Here is a 19,855-nt window from a genome sequence, read left to right on the forward strand (position 1 = left end):
CTGAGCATGATGGTCTTTTTTAGGAGCAGTGTGTCAACCCTGCACATGCTCACAAAAACCCTGACCACTACATTCATTCTTCAGATCAAACACATTCAGCTTTGACATGGATACAGGGCTGCTTATGTTTACTGAGGGAACTAGTAATTAATTACAAGATACTTTAATCTAAAGTGACTTATGTAGTACACTTACACTTACAGGTTTATTCCCCTGGAGTGGCTTGTGGTTTAAATAATGTTCCAGATTCAACACAAGTCAAGCTCTATTGACACCATCTGTGGTCTGTTCTCAATTACCAAAGAAAATAATTTAGAGTCCAGATTGCAAAAACAAGCAAAAACATTTTTTTTTTTTTTTTTATGTTTTCACATGAACCAGACTGCTACTTTTAGCTAACTGGGCCAACGGCTCGCTAGCCAAGAAGTTGGACTGAATACTCAAGTAAATTTTCACATGATTTATTCTATGTTGGTGCTTTTTGTCAATTATAATTATTATAAGCAATTTGTTTGTTTAAATTCAGCTAGAGGACCCGTTGGATTTCTTCACGAACGACAAGTGATCGGTGCATTACAGTTTAAAAAACATTTTATATAAATATTTGTGGGTTTGACCTGTAGGTACGAGGGGAAGACCTCCTCGAGTTTGGTTTTCTTCTTCCTGTATCTCTTCTTGACTTTCTCCAGAGGCTCACTAATAATGGGAGTCCCACCCACCGGAGTATCTGGATCATTCCAACCTGGTGAGAAGATAAACTTGATGCAACAACTAAAGAGTAACAACCACAATAAATAAGCATCAAAAACGGAGATGTCTATACCATACCTTGTTCCTTTCCTGTGAGGTTCTCTGTAAGTGAGCTTGTAGAGTCTTTCTGACTGAGAGACCGCTTGCCTTTTCCCTGTCCTGCTTTGCTCCTCTGACGCACCATAAACCCACCGATACCTAAAGAGGGAAGAAGGGGAACAAAAATCTAATTTAACTTAAAGAAAAGAAAAAAGAAGCTGCTGGACCCCTAAACTGGGTGACGGACGCAATCAGGAATTAATAACATGGGACCCTGGACAGTGACGTCTTGACATTCATCTCCATAATTCAGGAAGACGTATGAACTTTGGGCCAGAAGAGGGTGATTCATCTTGGCTACACTCCTGGAGGAACCATTTCAGGTAAGTCTATTTCTGGTTGTGCCACATTGGCTCTTTCTGACCCCACAACCCCCACCTCAGCACAGTGTACTACATGGACACAGAGAGTCAGGGCAGACTCTTGGATTGGTTTATGTAGTGTAAATAGTGGAAACATTTCTATTGTACAAGGCTTAACTAATTAACATTTCTGAAGTCTTTATGTATTCACTTCTATCAAAAAAAAATATGGCACATGCAAAAACTAGATTTGTTCAGAACACTAAAGGCCCCGATATACTTCAAGCGAAATCGAAGGATGACCTGGTGTGGTGTCATTTCAAACAAAATCAGCCCAAAATGAAGCTCGTTTTGGGGTTTGAAACAGCTTGCCAAAGCTAACTTTCTGGAAAAGTGCTCGCTGGGGCTGGTAAACATCTTCAAACTTCCATTGGTCATTGGAAATTATGCAACAGGTAAGTGTGCTCTGGGGATCCTCCTCCTTTGACATAGAAATCTACATTTATTCTGTTGAGTCCGTCATGGTCAAATGTGAGTAAAAACATGAACACACTGAATAGATGCTTTACAGTAGAAATTTAAGTTGTAATTGTAATTAAAGGAATCGATCACTTTCAAAAAAAAAAAATTCTGGTAATTTACTCACCCCGATGTCATCCAAGATATCCATGTCTTTCTTTCTTCAGTCAAAAATAAATTAGGGTTTTTGAGGAAAACATTCCAGGATTTTTCTACACAGAATGGACTTCAATTGCAACCAAATATTCCAATGTTCAAAGAAGGATCAACTGTCCGTCTCAATGCAGCTTCAAAGTCTCTACACGATCCCAGTCAAGAAATAAGGGTCTTATCTAGCGAAACCATCAGTCATTTAAAAAAAATAAAATAAATATATATATACTTTTTAACCACAAATGCACGTCTTGTACCATCTCTGTGATGCGCTACGTATTACGTCATCACGTTGGAAAGGTCACGAAAAATAAATTTAAATAATAATAAATTAAAACAAAGATGTCGGGCGATTTTAAAGTTGGAGAAGAAAATTAAATTAATTTTTCGCCCTTCTTTACCTTTTTGAACCGGAGTACACAGACAAATAACTTAGACAGATGACGTGACCGTTACCTTTCCCTTTCCAACGTGATTACGTAATGCCTGGCGCGTCGCAGACCAGCACAAGACGAACAATTGAGGTAAAAAAGTATATACATTTTTTATTTTTTAAAGAAAATGACAGATCGTTTCGCTAGATAAGACCCCATATTCCTCAGCTGGGATCGTGCAGAGCCCTTTGAAGCACTTCAAAGCCCTTTGAAACTGCATTGATTTGGACTTCAACAATTTGGTTGCGGTTGAAGTCCATTGTGTGGAAAAAAAATCCTGAAATGTTTTCCTCAAAAAACTAAATTTCTTTTCCACAGAAGAAAAAAAGACATGAACATCTTGGATGGCATTGGGGTGAGTAAATTATCAGGAAATTTTCATTTTGAGGTGAACTTATGAAAAAAGTGTCAGTGGCTCTTTTAAATGATGTTTAATACTGTAAAGCTGCTTGCTTTAAAGAAATGTATTGTATAAAATGCTATATAACAGGTCTCCAACCCTGCGCCTGGGGACCCACTGTCCTGCAGAGTTTAGCTCCAACCCTCACCAAACACACCTGATCCAGCTAAACAAGCTCTTCAGGATTGCTTGAAAATCATAAGCTGAAGCAGGTTGAATAAAAACATTGCAGCGCAGTGGCAGAAGAAGGGTTGAAGACATCTGGTATATAAATAAACTTGCCTTAAATGACACCACTAAATAGTTGAGTATTTCAAAAAATAAACACTGAACTCAGATGCAACTAGGGGTGACGTGAGGATAAACCTGTGCAGATACACGTCTATACAGGATGGGTTTTTTTAAGTAAAAAAAAAAAGAAAAGAAATGGAAGGCAGTGCTTAAAAAGGACATTACTTTAAAGAGATTACTTCTTTAGTCAGAAAAAAAAAAGCTCAGAGAGAACATTCTTTCCAGAGTTCTCCCCGGCTAGGAGCTTTAAAGAGCAAAGCACTGTGGGATGCTATTTAAGGTCCAGAATTTGCAGCCGCACTATTTCACAGTCCAGTGGAGCTGTCCTTTCCGATAAGTGCACCTTTCTCTCTCTCTCTCTCGCTCTCTCTCTCTCACCCGGTCTGTATGGCTTCCTTTTCCTCTTCTTGTTGCCGTCGGCCCCTTTCAGGTGGTCATCACAGGGCTCACGCTCAGGGCTGGAGTCAGATTTCCCATCACAGTCCATCGGATCACCCTCTGCAATGCGGCCAAACAACACAGAGCACTGTAGATGCTGACAGAATATTCTCCAAACCACACAAAGATTCATACAGTACATAGACAGTGTGGTTGACATTAATAACCACCACTAATAAAAACAGAACACAAACATTTGCCTTCAATGATATCCGAGTTGTATAAAGATCACAAAAACAAAGGAAGGTGGAAAGACTGGTCAACTAATATGACAGAATTCCACAAATAGGGCACAAAATAGGGCTTGGAAAAAGTCACATTTTAATTCCCTTTCCTTTCTAACAAAGGATGAAAAGAGGGAACTAATATTGTTTTCTATTTCTTTTATATGAGGTTCATTCTGATTACCAATTAGAAACCTTCTTTATAAGATAATTACATTCTAGCAATACATTTTTTTAAATATATAAAATATTTTTTTATAATAAAATAAAATAATATCCAGCGGTAAATAGGACAACCGGTTTAGAGAATGAATGGACAGCATCTTCAAAAAATAGAAACACTACAAACAATGGTACAATTTGTGCAATTATATATTTTGCGTCATATCTTGGGTGTTACATTTTTACGCCATCATTTGTTTCATGGGGTGGAAATCATGTGGTAATAGAATCATGTGGTGAAGTCTTAAGATAAAAAAAATATATACTCTTAACATGAACCCAGGAGACGGAGTTATTATTTAAAGTTGTAAATTGCAATTTGATATAGTATGCTCTGGCAGTGAGGGGGTTAAACAGCTGACCCCATTCCTCATCATTACCCCCCGCCAGTTCTCTCAGACTGGTGCTCTGATGGAGGGGTTGGCCATTAATTCAGTTAGAGCCGTCCAGCCTCTGATCACTGGAATGCAAAGGCAGGTATAATTTGCTGACTGCTGTTTTCAAAGGCTCTCTTCTCTCTCCAAGTCAAATTCATTACACGGCTCACCTCTGGATTTCTCTCTTGCTCTCTCCAATCACTCCACTCGTTTTTTTTTTTTTTACATTTTCAACAAATCTTTTCTTTTTTAAATCTATTTTCTAGATTATTCTGTCTTTCTCTGTTATGTTCAGCTGTGTGATGGCTGTCATCACCAATTCACAATCACCGTCAAAGTCAAGTGGCACACAATAACGTAATACCGGCAGATATATTACGAAAACTAAAACTAAAGCTATAAAAATACATTTTCATTCATTTGAAATAAAATAAATGAGATCTTAAATTAACTCAATAAAATGAATGAACGAACGAACGAACGAACCAATCAATCAATCAATCAATCAATCAATCGATCAGCTAGTTGCCAAGGCAACATTTCTCATTCTCTTTTAGTTTAACCCTTTAAGCCCTGAAGACATTTTTAGAGTTGTTTTTTGAGACATACACTGAAGTAAAGACTCATAACTCCAAAACTAGAAAGGAGAATCAAAAGGTAGAAAACTTTTTCCATAAAAAAAAAAAAAAAAAAAAAACGATCATGCTGAGAAACTGCTGATAAAAGACAAAAAAAAAAAAGTGCTCAGGGGAAATTTTACATATCTTTCTTATTTGACATAGAATAACCCAGGAAGGAAATAAGGTAGGAGGTCAAATCTTTTTTGGTAACAGCATTTGGAACCAAGGTAGCCTTTTTGTTTAGCCCTTAAAAAATATATAGACATTTTAATAAAAATGACAAAACAAAACAAAAATCCTAAACCTTTGAGTTAAAGACTGGTCCCTGAAAACAAAATCTAGTGGTAAAGTAGTAATTGATCAAATATGATCAATAATATGATCACCTTTAAGCACAAACACATTGTTTACCTCTACTGTCATCCATGTCTCCGTCCCTGAAGAGTTCAGACTGAGGGTCAGGGGGCGTCTGCAGCACGGCAACACTGTTCTGATTGATGATCTTCAGCTTTAGTTTAGGTTTGGGTCGTCTGCGGCGGGCAGCTGGGACACATAAACTCTGGAGCTGGCACAAGCCTGACTCAGTCAAACACACGCCGTCCTTAGTATACGTCCGCTGGAATTCTGGCACAGAACAGAACACAGCAATAATGATTGCAAAAGTGCTCAGAGAATGTCCCTTTGACAGCAATTTAAGGAACATAATTGTTACACAGCAAATCTGTTGAAGCAGAGTGCAATGATCAAAAAAGTATTTATAGTATACATACCATTTTCCTTGACTTTTGTAAGAATCTGTGTCACTAAAGGAGGCTCGCTGATGTCCATGAGATTTGCCACTGTGCCACCTGTAACAACATAAGAGGAAGATGGAAGCTTGACTTATTCCAGGGTTAACACTGCATACTCAGTCATTTGTTTAGTTATTTATTGATAAGGGGACAGTCTGGAGCCATTAAAGGCAGATTACATTAACTGCTGCTTCATTCACACGAACAGGTTGCAGCTTGATTTAAAATTCAGGCCATCTGCTTTTTTTTAATGAACCACATTTTTCTAGAACAAAGTTTCATTGACCAAAACACTCTAGTTTCCATCTGTTAAAGAATCAAGCATCAACGTCCACGATACAGAAAAAAACCAGAGAGAATACCTGAAGCGACTTCACCTGAGGTTACGATTAGGGCATTTTTGTTCAGACATGCAGCAAAATCGGATTTTTAGGCATATCCACCTCAAATCTGTTTAGTTCTTTGTAGTTTGAACAACCAAAACAAGCCATAAAATCAATTTAAAAACTCAAATCCAAACTACAATCACATGTAGAAATCAAATGTGAAAACTCTAGGGGCAGTATTCACGGAAATCCTTTTAGAAAAAGAAAATTATTTAGATAAATTTCGAGAACTTTGTAAGAATATTCCTAACGATATGGTCTATCAAAAAGCTTTTAAAAACCTTTTGCCCACATAGTCTAAAGATGATCTGAGCCAATGTTGGTGAAATTTTGACCAAAGGTCTAAGAGTATTTAAAAGAAAAGCAGGTTTTTAAAGAAATTAAAAAATGGCGAACAGTGATTTTGACCAAATATGGTATAACTGACATCACTGTTCTTGGTATGACTCAATGAATCTATGCAGACCAGTTTAAATAAAATAGGCAATATTAATCAAAAGCTATTAGCATTTATTGAAATTTCATAATAATTTTTTGACCGATGGTGGCGATGACCCATTGCAATACAATAATGCAAAATTCAAAATGTCTGACCCCCAAAAACATCCGAAATGGAATCAGTATGCTGCACTGAATAAAAAGAGACCAGTTTTATGGCAAACCATTCAGAAGTTATAAGCAAAAAGAGACATTTTCAAATATAGTCTTGCATCCATTTTGATGTGCTCTTCATCAAATTTGTTTGCACGTTATTCATGAACAGTTTAGTTTATCAAAAAGCTTTTAATAACTTTTTTCCAGGGCTGTCTGAAGATGATGTGAGGCAATTGGACAACCTGCCTAGGTCAGAAAAATGTAAATGGCAGAAAAGTTTTCATGATGGAAAATTAAATCAAAGGGTGCAAGCGAGGAATCAGTGGAATTTCTTTTTTTCTTTCTAGCCCATACGGTTCAAATGTTATTATCATAACCATGAGTGCAAATTTGGACAGTTGGTGGCGCTACAAGGGATTGAGTTAGATTCTCCAAAATTTCTGTGTTTAATGTTTAGGATGTCCTCTATCTGTGCACCAAATTTCATCATTTTCCCAGAAGTGCTTCTATGGGCTGCCATACACGGTGGAAGAATGTTTCACATATCCGGCCCCAGAGATTTGTAGCTCTTACCAGATGTTGGCATGGTGTGCATTCTACACAGAGAACAGTCAAAACCCTCATCCGCTGCATTCTCCACCTCTTCATCACAGTTCAGCCCTTGACATGAGGCATGAACCCACCTGAAGACCATACATCATGATTAGGCCACATTCATTAAGAAGAAGTCAAAGGATGTAAATATCACAGGCTCAATGCAATTAATATTTTTTCTCCATCAACACCTGCATTTATTCATATACTAATCTGCTGAGCCATTTCCAATGATACCCTTTTATTCTGCCGTTATGACATTGATAGAGTGCCACCCACCTGTCACATTGCCGGCACTGTAGGATGAGCTCTTCCTCTCTGTAGTTGCGCGCGCACACGGGACACACAGTGAGACTCGCACATGGGCCGCATTGCGTGTAGTTATTCTGCCAGTCACACCTCAGGCCGGGGGACGTGGCTCCACACTGAGTACACAACACGCACCTGATGGAGAACAATGTAGTTACACACATATATAACATAGATTAGTGTGCAAAGACACGTTATCCCAGATACACACACTTTTAATCATAAACGTCTAAACCCATCCTTTCACGCTCATTTTGTAGCCTTTCTGTGAATGGACACACCTTCTTGTTTGCACATGGCTTAGCATCGACTACGCTGCCCTAAAAATAAATATTAAAATGGCTTCAACCCAAGTAAAGCTCTGACCGAATGCTTCACAATGTAAAGCAAACCCAGTCTGTTTGAACGAGGATTACACGTGACATTACAGCAAATATGTATGAAATCCCTTTCGATCTTGTTTGAAAACAGCTGCTAAAGATCAAGAGAGTGTTAGATGGGTAGAGAGAGAGAAAAAAACAATAAAGGGGGGGAACAAAGAGAGAATTGAGGCTAACAAAGAGATAAAGCATTGAGAGCAGGAGAGAAATTTAAATGGAAGAAATTAAGAGAGAATGTCAGAATCATGAATCCATGGCACCTGTAAAGAAAATGCATGGGTATTTCACCCCATAATCAAAAGAAAGAAAGAAAAAAACTATATTTTAGAAAATTAAGCTTTTTGGAAAAGAAACTGAAGCCCATTTTAGGATCATTATGACTTTATGAAATAACTTCAAGACCATTTTTTCTCCCAAATTAGTCCACACGACTAATGCACTATACATACCACGGGTTCTGAAGCCATATGATAGCTTTGTTTGAGGAACAGTGCAACATTCAGCTCGTTATTCTTTGAAAATTATCCTGCAGCTCAAAATTCACATTGCAAACTCACAACCAAATTTATATTTACAAAATAAGTTTCACAAATGAAAAACAAAGTTTAAATACTTCACATTTCAACACTGATTGCTGAATCTGCATTTGCAAATAGTCATGCGTGTACGAAACTGTGTGTATATTTTAAGACTTTCCTGCCAGGCACAGATCAACAAAAATGTTATTTTAGATTATCAAATGTTATTGAGTCAAAGCATCAGTGAAAAATATTTTGTAAATATAATCATGAGACTATTGTAGATCCATACAGAAATCTCACTTTTCATCCTTCATATTCAAACTGGTGCGTCACATTCAGTTACAACAAACGCAAGAAAAAAATTCTGTTACAAATTAATGCAAGTAATGCATTTTATTGTTCACTTTCTGTGACTGTAATTTTGATAATTCTCACAATATTTGTGCAACTCTCTCCCTCTGCTCTGGAAGTCATATCTTTCCAGAGAGACCTTCCCCATCTTCCATTTATATACATTTATTTGGGTATTCAATGTATTCATAATTACACATTTTAATCTTAGAAGCGATTATTTGCAAATTATCACTGAAACCTGGGCCGATTAACAAGCTAAAAGTTGATATTGATTGTTTAAAATACAGACTATATAGAAAGGATATCACAGAGATTTGTGTCTCATACAGTCCACAAACAAGGAATTGTGTTCTCTTAAATTGTGCATTCTTGCCCTCGAACGGACAAACACACACAATACACATTTTTATTTTTTATTGTATTTATTTGTGCTATAGCTTGTAATTTGTCTTCAATAATGTTTGAACTCTAGTTTCAAGTTCGGCTAGTAGTTTTTGATGTGGTATAAAAAATTTAATCAAAAGCGATGAAATTTTACTGCCATCTAAAATACATTGGACAAAACAATGAAAAGAACAACTATTCTTATTTATTTATTTTTATGGCAGGGCAAGTAAAAAATATTTAGCGCTGAGCTCTGATATACTGTATATATATATATATATATAGCCTAAAGACTGACAGACAAATATGTATAGACAAATATATAGACAGAACTACTAAAAAAAGTACTAAACTGGGCTGTGATCCAAAGCTGCTTCTAATTTTAGAGAAGTCTCTCTGTATGTATGTGTGTGTGTGTGTGTGTGTGTGTGTGTGTGTGTGTGTGAGTGTACATACCACTTGCACTTCCAGCTGCCTTTGGGTACATTCTGCAGTGGTGGGTCCAGACAGTATGTGTGGTAGCTAATGTCACAGTCATCACAGAGCAGTAAGCGCCCGGGGTCACTGGCCTGCCCACATGCCTCACACACTGTGCACTCCAGACAGCGCCAGCCTTTACTCAAGACCACTTTTGTGATCTAAAATGGGCACACACACATACACACCTGAGGTCAGAGGTCACAGGTCAAGCACTAGTCTAAAGGGCAATGGAGGGTTATATATTTAGCAGGCAATTATCTGAATGGATATAAAAAACACAAAGAACACAGCTGTTAGATGTCTCTAGGGTCAGAGGTATTTGTCAGAAGGATTTGCTGGTATTTACAGATCAATTTATGTGCGTGGTGATAATTCAATCCAACCATGTTGTCCTGGACTAAAAAGCATGTCCAGTCAGCCTGCTGTTCACCGGCAACTATGGGTTTATATTCCACTGGGTAAAGGGATCATTATACCCATATTAATAAAGGTAAATTGACATATATAGGCCTGATATGACAGCTATTTGGAGATGCAAGTTTCAGTTAACAATAGTTCAAATATAAAAATAAATTATGTCATTGTTTTCTCTGCTTCATGTCATTCCAAACCATATGACTTTGTTTCCCCCATGAATCACAGAGTTGTTCATGCTACTCTTTTCCATTCAGAATGACCATGAGCAGCCAAACTCCAAAAGAGCACCATAAAAAAAAAAGTCCACTGAGCCCACGCCCACACACACACACACACATGTATTTTTTTAAATGTATATTTTTGCAGTTTTTGCCTTTATCATGACAGGACAAGTTAGCAGACAGGAAGCGAAGTGGGACAGGATCGGGAAAGGTCTCGAACGACTCGAACTCGGGTTGCCCGAAATGAAACGGCGCTATATTTCGGTGTGCTGCCCACGAGGCTATCGGCGCAGACACAAATTCAGTTATTTTTAATGAAACCTGTTGGATTTCTGTCCCTCCAAAGTCCAGGCAACCAAACACTCTGAACTTCAAAATGTTTGTACATAAACCATTGTAAAAGTACTCCATACGATTTAAGCTGTTTATTCCAAGTCTTCTAAGAGACACAGTCGCTTTATGCAATGAACAGGAAGCTAAACTGTACTTGCTTGACGTGCAAGAACAAAATTAAATGGAGTGTGAATAAAAGCCTAAATAAAATCTGTTCATCATATAATAAAGCAACTGTCTCTTCAGAAGACTTGGATAAAACCGCTGGAAAATTTTCAAGCTTCAAAATTTCATAATGTACATTCAATAAAGTGACAGAAATCTCTCAGGTTTAATTAAAAAGATCTGTGTGTTTCGCAAAATAAAGAAAAGTATCATGGGTTTGGAATGACATGAGACTGAGTAAATTAAGACCGAATTTATATTTTTGGGTAAAGCAGGCCTTTAAGTAATTATTTAATACAATTTCCTCTCTGTTGCAGCTCTCAAATTTCATTCAAACTTGTCCACATTCCATCATGGCACTTCAATATGTGTTGTGCCTGTTTCAACACTAAAAAAGATCAGTCATGACTCATGAAACACTAAGGACCAATGATGTTTGATGATTTACAATTCCAGCTTGTTCGTCATACAAAGCTATCGTATGGTTTTAGAAGACTTTAGAAGGAATATAGAAGCAATTTGTACTGACTACTTTTATAATATGGTGCCTTTTATATTTGACAGTATGAATCATCATCCACTTCCCATGTAAAAGATTAGCTTGCATTTATATTGCATTAACTAGCATTTCTTGTTTTTCAAATTTAAAAGGTTTAGAACAGCGTGAGGGTGAGTAAATAGCAGCATTTTCATCAATTATCTTTAAATAAATATCCTTGTTCTGTTATCTGGGATAAGAGCAATTATCTTCAGCAGCTGTGATTAGTCAGCTGCTTGCACAGACCAATGGATAAATGAATGAGAGGTAGACAGCTCTTTCACAGAAGCTGGACTCGCTCAGAATGGAAGACACCTGGCCATGATATCTGCCAATTAGACACTGAATAAAAAAAAAAAACATGTGTAGGTTGTGCACATTTATGGAATGGATAATACCAAGTTCTACATTCTGATGGGATAAGCCATATTTGAAGCGGTGGTAAAATAGCTGATAAATGTTCACTTGTACACACCGATCAGCTGAATTCTATATGAATGTAGTGATCTGCAACAAAAGGATGAACTGTATGTTGCTTGGCAACCTTAATCAGCCTCCAGATAAGCTAATGAATTACATTAGGGGTTCACAACAAGGGGTATGTGTTCCCTCAGGTGGTCCTTAAGCAAATACCAGGGGGTAAAGATTAGCATTTTAAATTGCTTGAAAAACCCTGAAATTTCAATTGATAATAAAATAGCAGGGCTGTCTTAAATGATTTAATATTTTCTGATAGCAAACATCTTATAATATGAGATATAAAAATACATTTTTGGTTTGGTGTTGTTGAGGGAGTACTTCAGTCATTTTGATTGGGTTTTCAAGGGTACATACTAAGACAATACATTTTGGGACACAGCGACACACTACACTATATTACTGTGGTTATTATTAATAATACATTTATAGAACACTAGTGTTTTCATAATTGCTGGTGCTGCCATTTTAAACACTTAATAAGCCACTCTCCACCACCAACCATCTCTTTAATGCACAGCCTCTTGAGATTTATTACTTTAATTGTTCTTAATCAGGTCCAGAATCCACACTGGGAAAGTGAAAAAAATCTGCAGAATCCATCTGGGCCTCTTTTATTAAATGAAGATCAGGAGGTTTCTCTACTTGGCATATCTCAAAGCGCTGAGAGATACTGAAAGCACCCTGATGTATTCTTCTGCTGTCTTCACATGATAAAGATCTCTGCTTTAGTCTATCAACATAAGACACGTCTTTATAGTGTGCTTCATAATCCTCTTAACATATTACGCATTACCCTCAGGCTGCTTTCATCCAGGTCCTCTCACACACTGACCTGTCACACTTATCTCACGCACCATTAACCTTCACTCCAGATAAAAGCAGCTCATAACTTAAACCATTACGTCTCATGAACGGTGCTCGTGAACGGGGTCAGCTGTGATTGATGGAGGCGGGGGGCTTACCTTAATATTGACGCAGAAGGGGTGGTAGCACTGGCCGCATTGGGAGCAGGCCAACAGTCTGCCCTCAGCACCCTGACCGAAGCTCCCACACACCACACACATGTCCTGGAGACACAAGAGAGATCAGAAACCAACCCGCAAAGTTAACACTCATGCTCACTCTTAAATAAAGATTATCTTAGGCTCATATTTTTAAAGAGCAGGATCGCGTGGCCTAAAATAGGTCTAAGATAAGCCGGGAGATGTTTTTACTATGTTAGCTAAATTTCAAATGTTGCATGTTGATGACATAACTTTGGTATTTTGCATTTTTATCTAATACAATGTCATTCAGACATTAAGTGTGCAAATTAGGGATGCATAACAATTAATCGCAATTAATCGTTTGCAGAATAAAAGTTTTTGTTTACATCATATGTGTGTGTACTGTGTATAATAATTATGTATATATAAATATACAAACATGCATGTACAATTTTCAGAATTTTTTTTTTTTATATATTAAGTATTTATAATTATATATAATATAAATTATATTTAAATATAAAAATGTATAAAAACATGTAAATATTTTTAAACTATATACATGCATGTGTGTGTATTTATAAATACATAACTATTTTACACAGTACACACACATATATGATGTAAACAAAAACTTTTATTCTGCAAACGATTAATTGCGATTAATCGTTATGCATCCCTAGTGCAAATCACTGTATGTTATAAATAAATACAACATGAAACCAGAGTGAGCACCACCTTGGCTACGTTTACATGCACAACTCATCTGAACGCTAAACATGTGATCGGGTTGATGTGTACGTTTATAGGTCACAAGCTTCAAATCGGAATATATTTTTTGACGCGTTTTTAACAGCAGACTTAATATTTATCCATTTCTGCTCATAATTTGGATACAATGAGCATATGAACCGTTGTGCCGTGCTGCTCATTTATCACACAGTAAAAATGCCCCTCCCCGCGCCCAAAACCAGTCATCTGAGGATGAGGATCCAAAACATGGACTGGTGGGACGTTGTCCTGCTCCACTTCACAGACGCTGAGTGAAAGGAGAATTTTAGAATGACAGGACACTCATATTTTACACTTTTATCAACAGGAAGAACAGCTCGTTCAGAGCGCCATACGCTATGTCAACGTCATTGCACATGCGCAGTCCTTTCAGAGTTTCAGTTTTCAATCCGATCAAGTGTTTACATGTTCTCTCGATCGGATTAGAAAAGGAATAAACCACCCCTTTCAATCGGATCAAAATGTCATTCGGATCGATCAAGGCGTTTACATGAAGGCTTTTCAGTCCGATTGAGCTGTCAATCCGATTACTAACGGATTATTTGGTTGCATGTAAACGTAGCCCTTGACTGTAAAAACGCATCCTCAAATACTTACTTGTTTAAGTGTGAAGGAGTCAGAGGTGGAGAACATGACCACAGTGTTGTGCATGGAGTTCTCCTCCTCTTCTTTTACAACATATGGAGAATCCATAAAGCTGACCTGTAACAGGGCACATGACACCAGTTTAGACCCATACACCGGTTTCTAAAATATTACTATACTGTGTCTAATGCTATCATGGTTGTTTCTGGAATTTTTGTCACTGTAATCATGCAACAGAAAAGGTAAAATGAGGTCAATCTCACTATTTTTTATAAATAACCAAATACCATATGGTCTACTTTCACATTAAAATCAGCTACGGACAGTCCTAGTTTTTGGCAACTGAAAGCATTTTAGAGAGCTTTTCGGCTAGAAATCGTCAACCAATCTGGCAACACTGCCACAGGAATGGATCATTTATATTTAAAGGCTTGTCATGGTAAAAAGTTACGTGACAATTTAGAGTGCCACTGGATTATCATGAGACTGGTTGACAAAGTTAAAACAAGATGTTCATTATGTGTGTAAACTACAGAACGGCTGCTGAGAATAAAATTGCCTATTTTATCATATTGGCAACCAAGTACATGCTGGCTCAACCTCCCCCATCACAAGTCGTTCGTGTTGGGGAAAATGTCAGCATTTGCTATTTTGAAAAGGCCATTTGGGCTGGGAACTGCTGCTGAAGCTCTGCTGAGCGTGAGTGCATTTCTCAGGCTTTAATGTGAACATTAAGCACATCTGAGTGCTGTTTTATTTATGCTTGTAGAGGTGGGGGCTTCATACCCCAGGGGTCACCACAGGGCTGCTCTCCATCTTTAGCCTGGAGCGTCCCCTGCCACCTCTTCCAGACAGGTTAGTTCCCCTGGGTCGCCGCCTTCCAGGAAAGCCAGATCCACGACCCTAGCAGACAGAGACATGGAGAGAAGATATTATTTAATGTCTTTGAAGGCACACTTTCTGAAAATTGAGTGTGAATATATAATACAAAAGGGCAAATATTCATTGCTAACAGGGCTAGATGATGTGATATAAAATAAACCAACATGAGAATTATCATGTTGAATTTAATGTGCTTTATTAAGCCATTAAGTTCCCTAAAGACAGCGACAGTAGGCCAATTGTCTCTGGCCATTGTATTATAATAGCATCTCTGATTTAAACCTTAGAAGAAAAAATGATTATTGAGTTGGGAGGTTCGATCCATTTCCACAAATTAGTTATTTTGAAATTTACTGTTATGTTGCAAACACGGATTTCAGTTTTGGATCATTACTATTTCCTGATTAAAAAAATTAAAAATAACAATAATAAAAAAATATCAACCTTCCATGCATTCAGGTAAAATATTTAGTTATGATGGCTTGACAAAGCTATTTGAGACGCTGCTTCTTCCATCTTTGCTTTCAAGATATGACCATTAAACTCGGCACAGACCTTCAGGATGTTTTGACTTGGTATGCTATCTTTCTTTTCTTAATGATCAAACTTCAGGATTTTTGTAAAACGGATGTTCAAAATTATATATACATAAAATAAAAAATAGCATAGACTTTTATTGATGGTCCTAACTTTTATTGAATAACTCAAGAGTATTTATGGCGTGTTCCATTTGTCCTTGGAAGTGAGAAATACTTAATTCCCAGTAGGAACTTTTAACTGGAACGCCCACTCGAGTTGGTGTTGGAGCGGCTTGGAAACTGAGGGGAACCGCAACAACCCCGACTTCAGAATCCAATATGGCTGCTCAGAGCATCAATGTAGTGAAACCGTAGTAATAAATTGTTTATTAGATCTTCTGTTTGTCTGTCTCAAACCCAGTGGTGCACTTTTATTTTGCGTATGCCTTGAGTGGGAATTATTTAAATAAGGAATATTGTGACTTGTTCGTGCCCGGAAGAAAACTCAAGACTACAACCGAGGTGTTTCAGGGGTTTTAGAAACAGTGGGCTTTGTGCTTTATAACTATGCAGACCTTTTCATGATCAAACTGCAACATTACACATGAAAGAATGTTGAAAATGTAAAGAAAAACTTTAACAGAATCCCAGAATTTAAAAATAACGCTTACTCTTGAACGGTAAACATTTTTGTACCAGTGTTTTATAACATTCTGCAAGAAGAAGAAAAAAAAATCCCTTTTCATTGCATTTCATAGAAATGCACAAAAAATTATCCTCTAACAGCACATGGTACTTTTGCTAGACTGCTAGACTGATTTGGTTAAACAATGCTTTTGCCGTTTAGAAGAAATAATTATCCACCTATAACCTAGCTTGACACGGTGGAAAACTTTCAAGAAGACGTCACCAAGCTAGTTGCATCTGTGTTTGTGATACAAACTCATCCATCCATCCCAAGACCTGGCCCTCTGGGGTTCAGCTCAACTCCCTGAACACTGCACTGACTTACAGATCACATTTCAGGCCAGGCTTCCGCCAACTTGCCCTGCTTCTGAAGGTGTCACGTTGCGTTTGCATCGAGGCTGAAGCTCTGGCCCAATTCCCACTTCCTCCCAGGTAATTACCTCACTGTAGCCAAGAAGCACTACTCAGACAGGAGACGTCAACTTCATTTAGAGAGATTGCCTAAGGAAGCTTGGCGCACTCCATCGCCTTTACAGTCTGAGTCTAATTTGTGCAGAAATGAATTATGGAGTGGGAAAAAATAGACTAGGGTTAAGGAAGGCACTTCTTTAAATCTGCCTGAGTGCAGCCACACAGTAGAAACAGCAATTCTGATGAGACACCGCTGGAATAGGAAGGGTGCAACTCTGGTGTTTCATGCACATGCATTGGTAAAGATATGCAGTTTGTAATATGAACATGCTATCATAAAACTTGTATTATATAAAATTACAATGCGATCAAGGAAAAGTTAAATGGAGAACAACATAACACAGCAAATCGCATTGCATTTAACTTTTGTAATGGGAGTGGAAAAATAATATTCAGTGAGAAATGATGAGGCTTGGATTTGTCTATCAGGACTTGACTGAATCATGAGGGGATGAAACACTATGATATTACAGTTTTCCTAGTCACACGGCCTTGCTTATGTCAGCATATGATTTTGACATTAAGATTAACAGGCGCTGATGAATTGTGACCAGGACATTTATGGTCAAATAGGGTTATTTTTGATTTCATGTTGTGTTTAAAAACCATGAGTAGAGATTGTACATTATGAAAACCCTCTTTCAATGTGACCCTGACAAATAGCAGCCACTTGGTCCATGTGCATAATTTTCTGTTCACATATAATATGTATCAGATCGAAGCCTTTGGCTAGTGTGCTGTGTCTCATTGGTTTTTAGAATCTCACGCCATGAGCATTATGTTTTTAAGACAGCATGTCATGTTAAAAATAGGTACATTTTTATTTTTGAAAGCAAGAATGTGTCCTGTATTAAACCCCTGTTCAATGTTTTCACTGGAGGTTTTCAAGTGGCTGTATTGGTTGTTGTAATGGACTTCTACTGCTGGATGAGTACTAAATGAACATTATATCATGAACAAGATGCAGAATCTACTATCAATGACTGAATATTGCACTTATAACAAACTCATGTAGCAGACTCGCATTGTTAAGCAATAAAATCTCATAGCCATCTAAGGAATGATAACCTCTGCACCATATTTGAGCTTACCTTCTAAACTAAACCAGCCCACAGTCCCACACCCACCTTAAAGTCCCCTGCAGGGGGCAAACCCTTCAACACCCTCCCCTCATTTACCAATCTCATGGTCCAGATGGGCAGCCCGTGCATCGGCCTGGTCTTTGGGCTGTCCCAGGCGTCCAAGTGCTCTGGAGACCAGGAAGGCGAGCTCATTGCGCTACGGTTACTCCATGCACCCTGAGGTAAAGCGGCGGAGAAGAGACGGGGTGGGGTGGGGGAGTGTACATTGGTGATGAGGGGAAGATGAGGGATGACAAAATGCAGCAACATAAATGTGAAAGCCAGCAACAAGAACACAGCATGTCAAATGAATGCAATGCTTTTACACAAATGCATCATACCAAGCTAATAAAGTGAGATATTAAGTTTGGGACAAATTCCTGAAACATGACAGTGATGTTATGTAAAATGCTTCTGTCCAAAGAGAAGCAAATGTGAGTATTTGCTTTGAGCGAGTTTTACTTCATAGGGGAAGTCTGCTAAGTCCTTATTATAAAGTGTCGGCCTCCATGGAAACAACAATGTTTATTTGTTTGTACAAAACAAGCGTGATCATATCAGCATGACAACAAGCAGCTCTTTGAGAATTTTGTAAAGCGCAAAGTGTCATGGGGAGCATTTAGCCTGTTTAACGAGCTAATGAGGGTTAGTCTTTGTAATTACAATGCATTACACAAACACCGCAAGGCCTGTTTTGTTTTACAAAATGAAAATGATTTCAGAATTATACATAATAAATAACAGCCGTTGGTTGGTTACTCTTTTTCCTTTTTTGCTGTCATGTATCGTTTTGTCCCAAACTTTAAAGAAATGTCTGAGCTTCAAAACAACTTAATGTCTCAGGACAACTTTTTAAAAATGAATTATATAAAAATAAACTGGCCACAAGGGCACCGTTTATCATTTCCATTGAAATGTTGTCTTTATTTAACATTATTTTATGTGGTAACCAACAAATGTTTGATGTGGATTGGACGTAACTTGTATTGAACCCAGAACATTGCTTCCTAATGAAAAAAAGTACTTAATGACACAAATGACCATTCCTTAAGCACAGAACCCAAGAATTGTTATCATAAAAGAAAGAAAAAGAAAAGAATAGCTCTCATTTAACACAAGTTAAAGAGTGAGTGAAGGGGACAACTGAGAAACAAACAAATATCATCATGCCAACATGCCTGTGAATAAAGACATCAAAATAAAATGAATACAACAATAATACTATAATTTGATTAAGAATTGACAGAGCTAAAAAAATAATAATGTTGTTGATATTGGTGATGCCTTAATTTGCTAATCGATGACCATGCTATGTCAGTTCGGTGAGAGTATGTTGATGAAGTAGGCTATGTGTCTTTGTATGCATTTAATTTCCTGCCCTTAAGCTTTTCAAAAGGGACAAATATGGTACAAATGTAAAATAAATGGAGAGGTGAAAACATTAAGCTTATTGAGTAGGCACCTAATAGACACTTTAACAAGATATACATGGCAATATGAAAACTCTATCAACCAGCAGATACATATTTCCAAATGATAAACTCAAGCTAATCCCAATATGACTCTGAAACGTCTACAAAATTCAGACCGCAAAGCTCGCCTGATCGTCGCTGAAGAGAGTCAGCGGGAGTTACTTCAAGAAAGCGATGAAACGCTAGAAGCTCATTTGCACAACAAAACGAAATCCCTCTCTTATGCACACACATGATAACACAGGGGCGTGCATATACTTATGAACACACTTATACACACCAAACCGGAAATCTCAGTTGGAGCCAATGACAGCTGCCCACCCTTCAAATTACACTGTGCCCAGATGGCACATACTCCAGACGACAAAGCGACCAGAGCCATATAAACTAACATGAATAATACAGACACATATACTCTACTCAAATAGAAGCACTAAGTGCTTAGCCGTTGGTTGCATTTCGTTAAACTGTCAACATTTAGAAACAATGGTACGTACAATTGTAACTCTACTGCCCCTTTTGAGTATTAAGGTTTGTTACCACCAAAGTAACAAAGCTTTATCAT

The 19,855-nt window shown here is 37.6% G+C and overlaps 1 protein-coding gene across 7 annotated transcripts in view; it reads right to left on the reverse strand.

Annotated features, from left to right (window-relative positions):
- The window catches only part of kmt2ca (lysine (K)-specific methyltransferase 2Ca), a 159,134-nt gene that overhangs the window by 39,305 nt on the left and 99,974 nt on the right, over positions 1–19,855 (reverse strand). For 6 of the 7 annotated variants that reach the window (XM_079602699.1, XM_079602697.1, XM_079602696.1 and 3 more), the window contains exons 15-26: positions 17,876–17,995; positions 14,926–15,042; positions 14,152–14,256; positions 12,739–12,843; positions 9,599–9,780; positions 7,474–7,638; positions 7,174–7,283; positions 5,600–5,677; positions 5,241–5,453; positions 3,327–3,446; positions 829–948; positions 618–742 (exon numbers count right to left, since the gene is read on the reverse strand). In XM_079602699.1, coding sequence (XP_079458825.1) covers positions 618–742; positions 829–948; positions 3,327–3,446; positions 5,241–5,453; positions 5,600–5,677; positions 7,174–7,283; positions 7,474–7,638; positions 9,599–9,780; positions 12,739–12,843; positions 14,152–14,256; positions 14,926–15,042; positions 17,876–17,995 — 1,560 coding nt within the window. The remainder of the gene's footprint in view (positions 1–617; positions 743–828; positions 949–3,326; positions 3,447–5,240; positions 5,454–5,599; positions 5,678–7,173; positions 7,284–7,473; positions 7,639–9,598; positions 9,781–12,738; positions 12,844–14,151; positions 14,257–14,925; positions 15,043–17,875; positions 17,996–19,855) is intronic. The other variant, XM_079602700.1, reaches the window with a different exon arrangement.

Source organism: Phoxinus phoxinus (genome assembly GCF_949152265.1).
Source record: "Phoxinus phoxinus genome assembly, chromosome: 24".
NCBI lineage: Eukaryota > Metazoa > Chordata > Actinopteri > Cypriniformes > Leuciscidae > Phoxinus > Phoxinus phoxinus.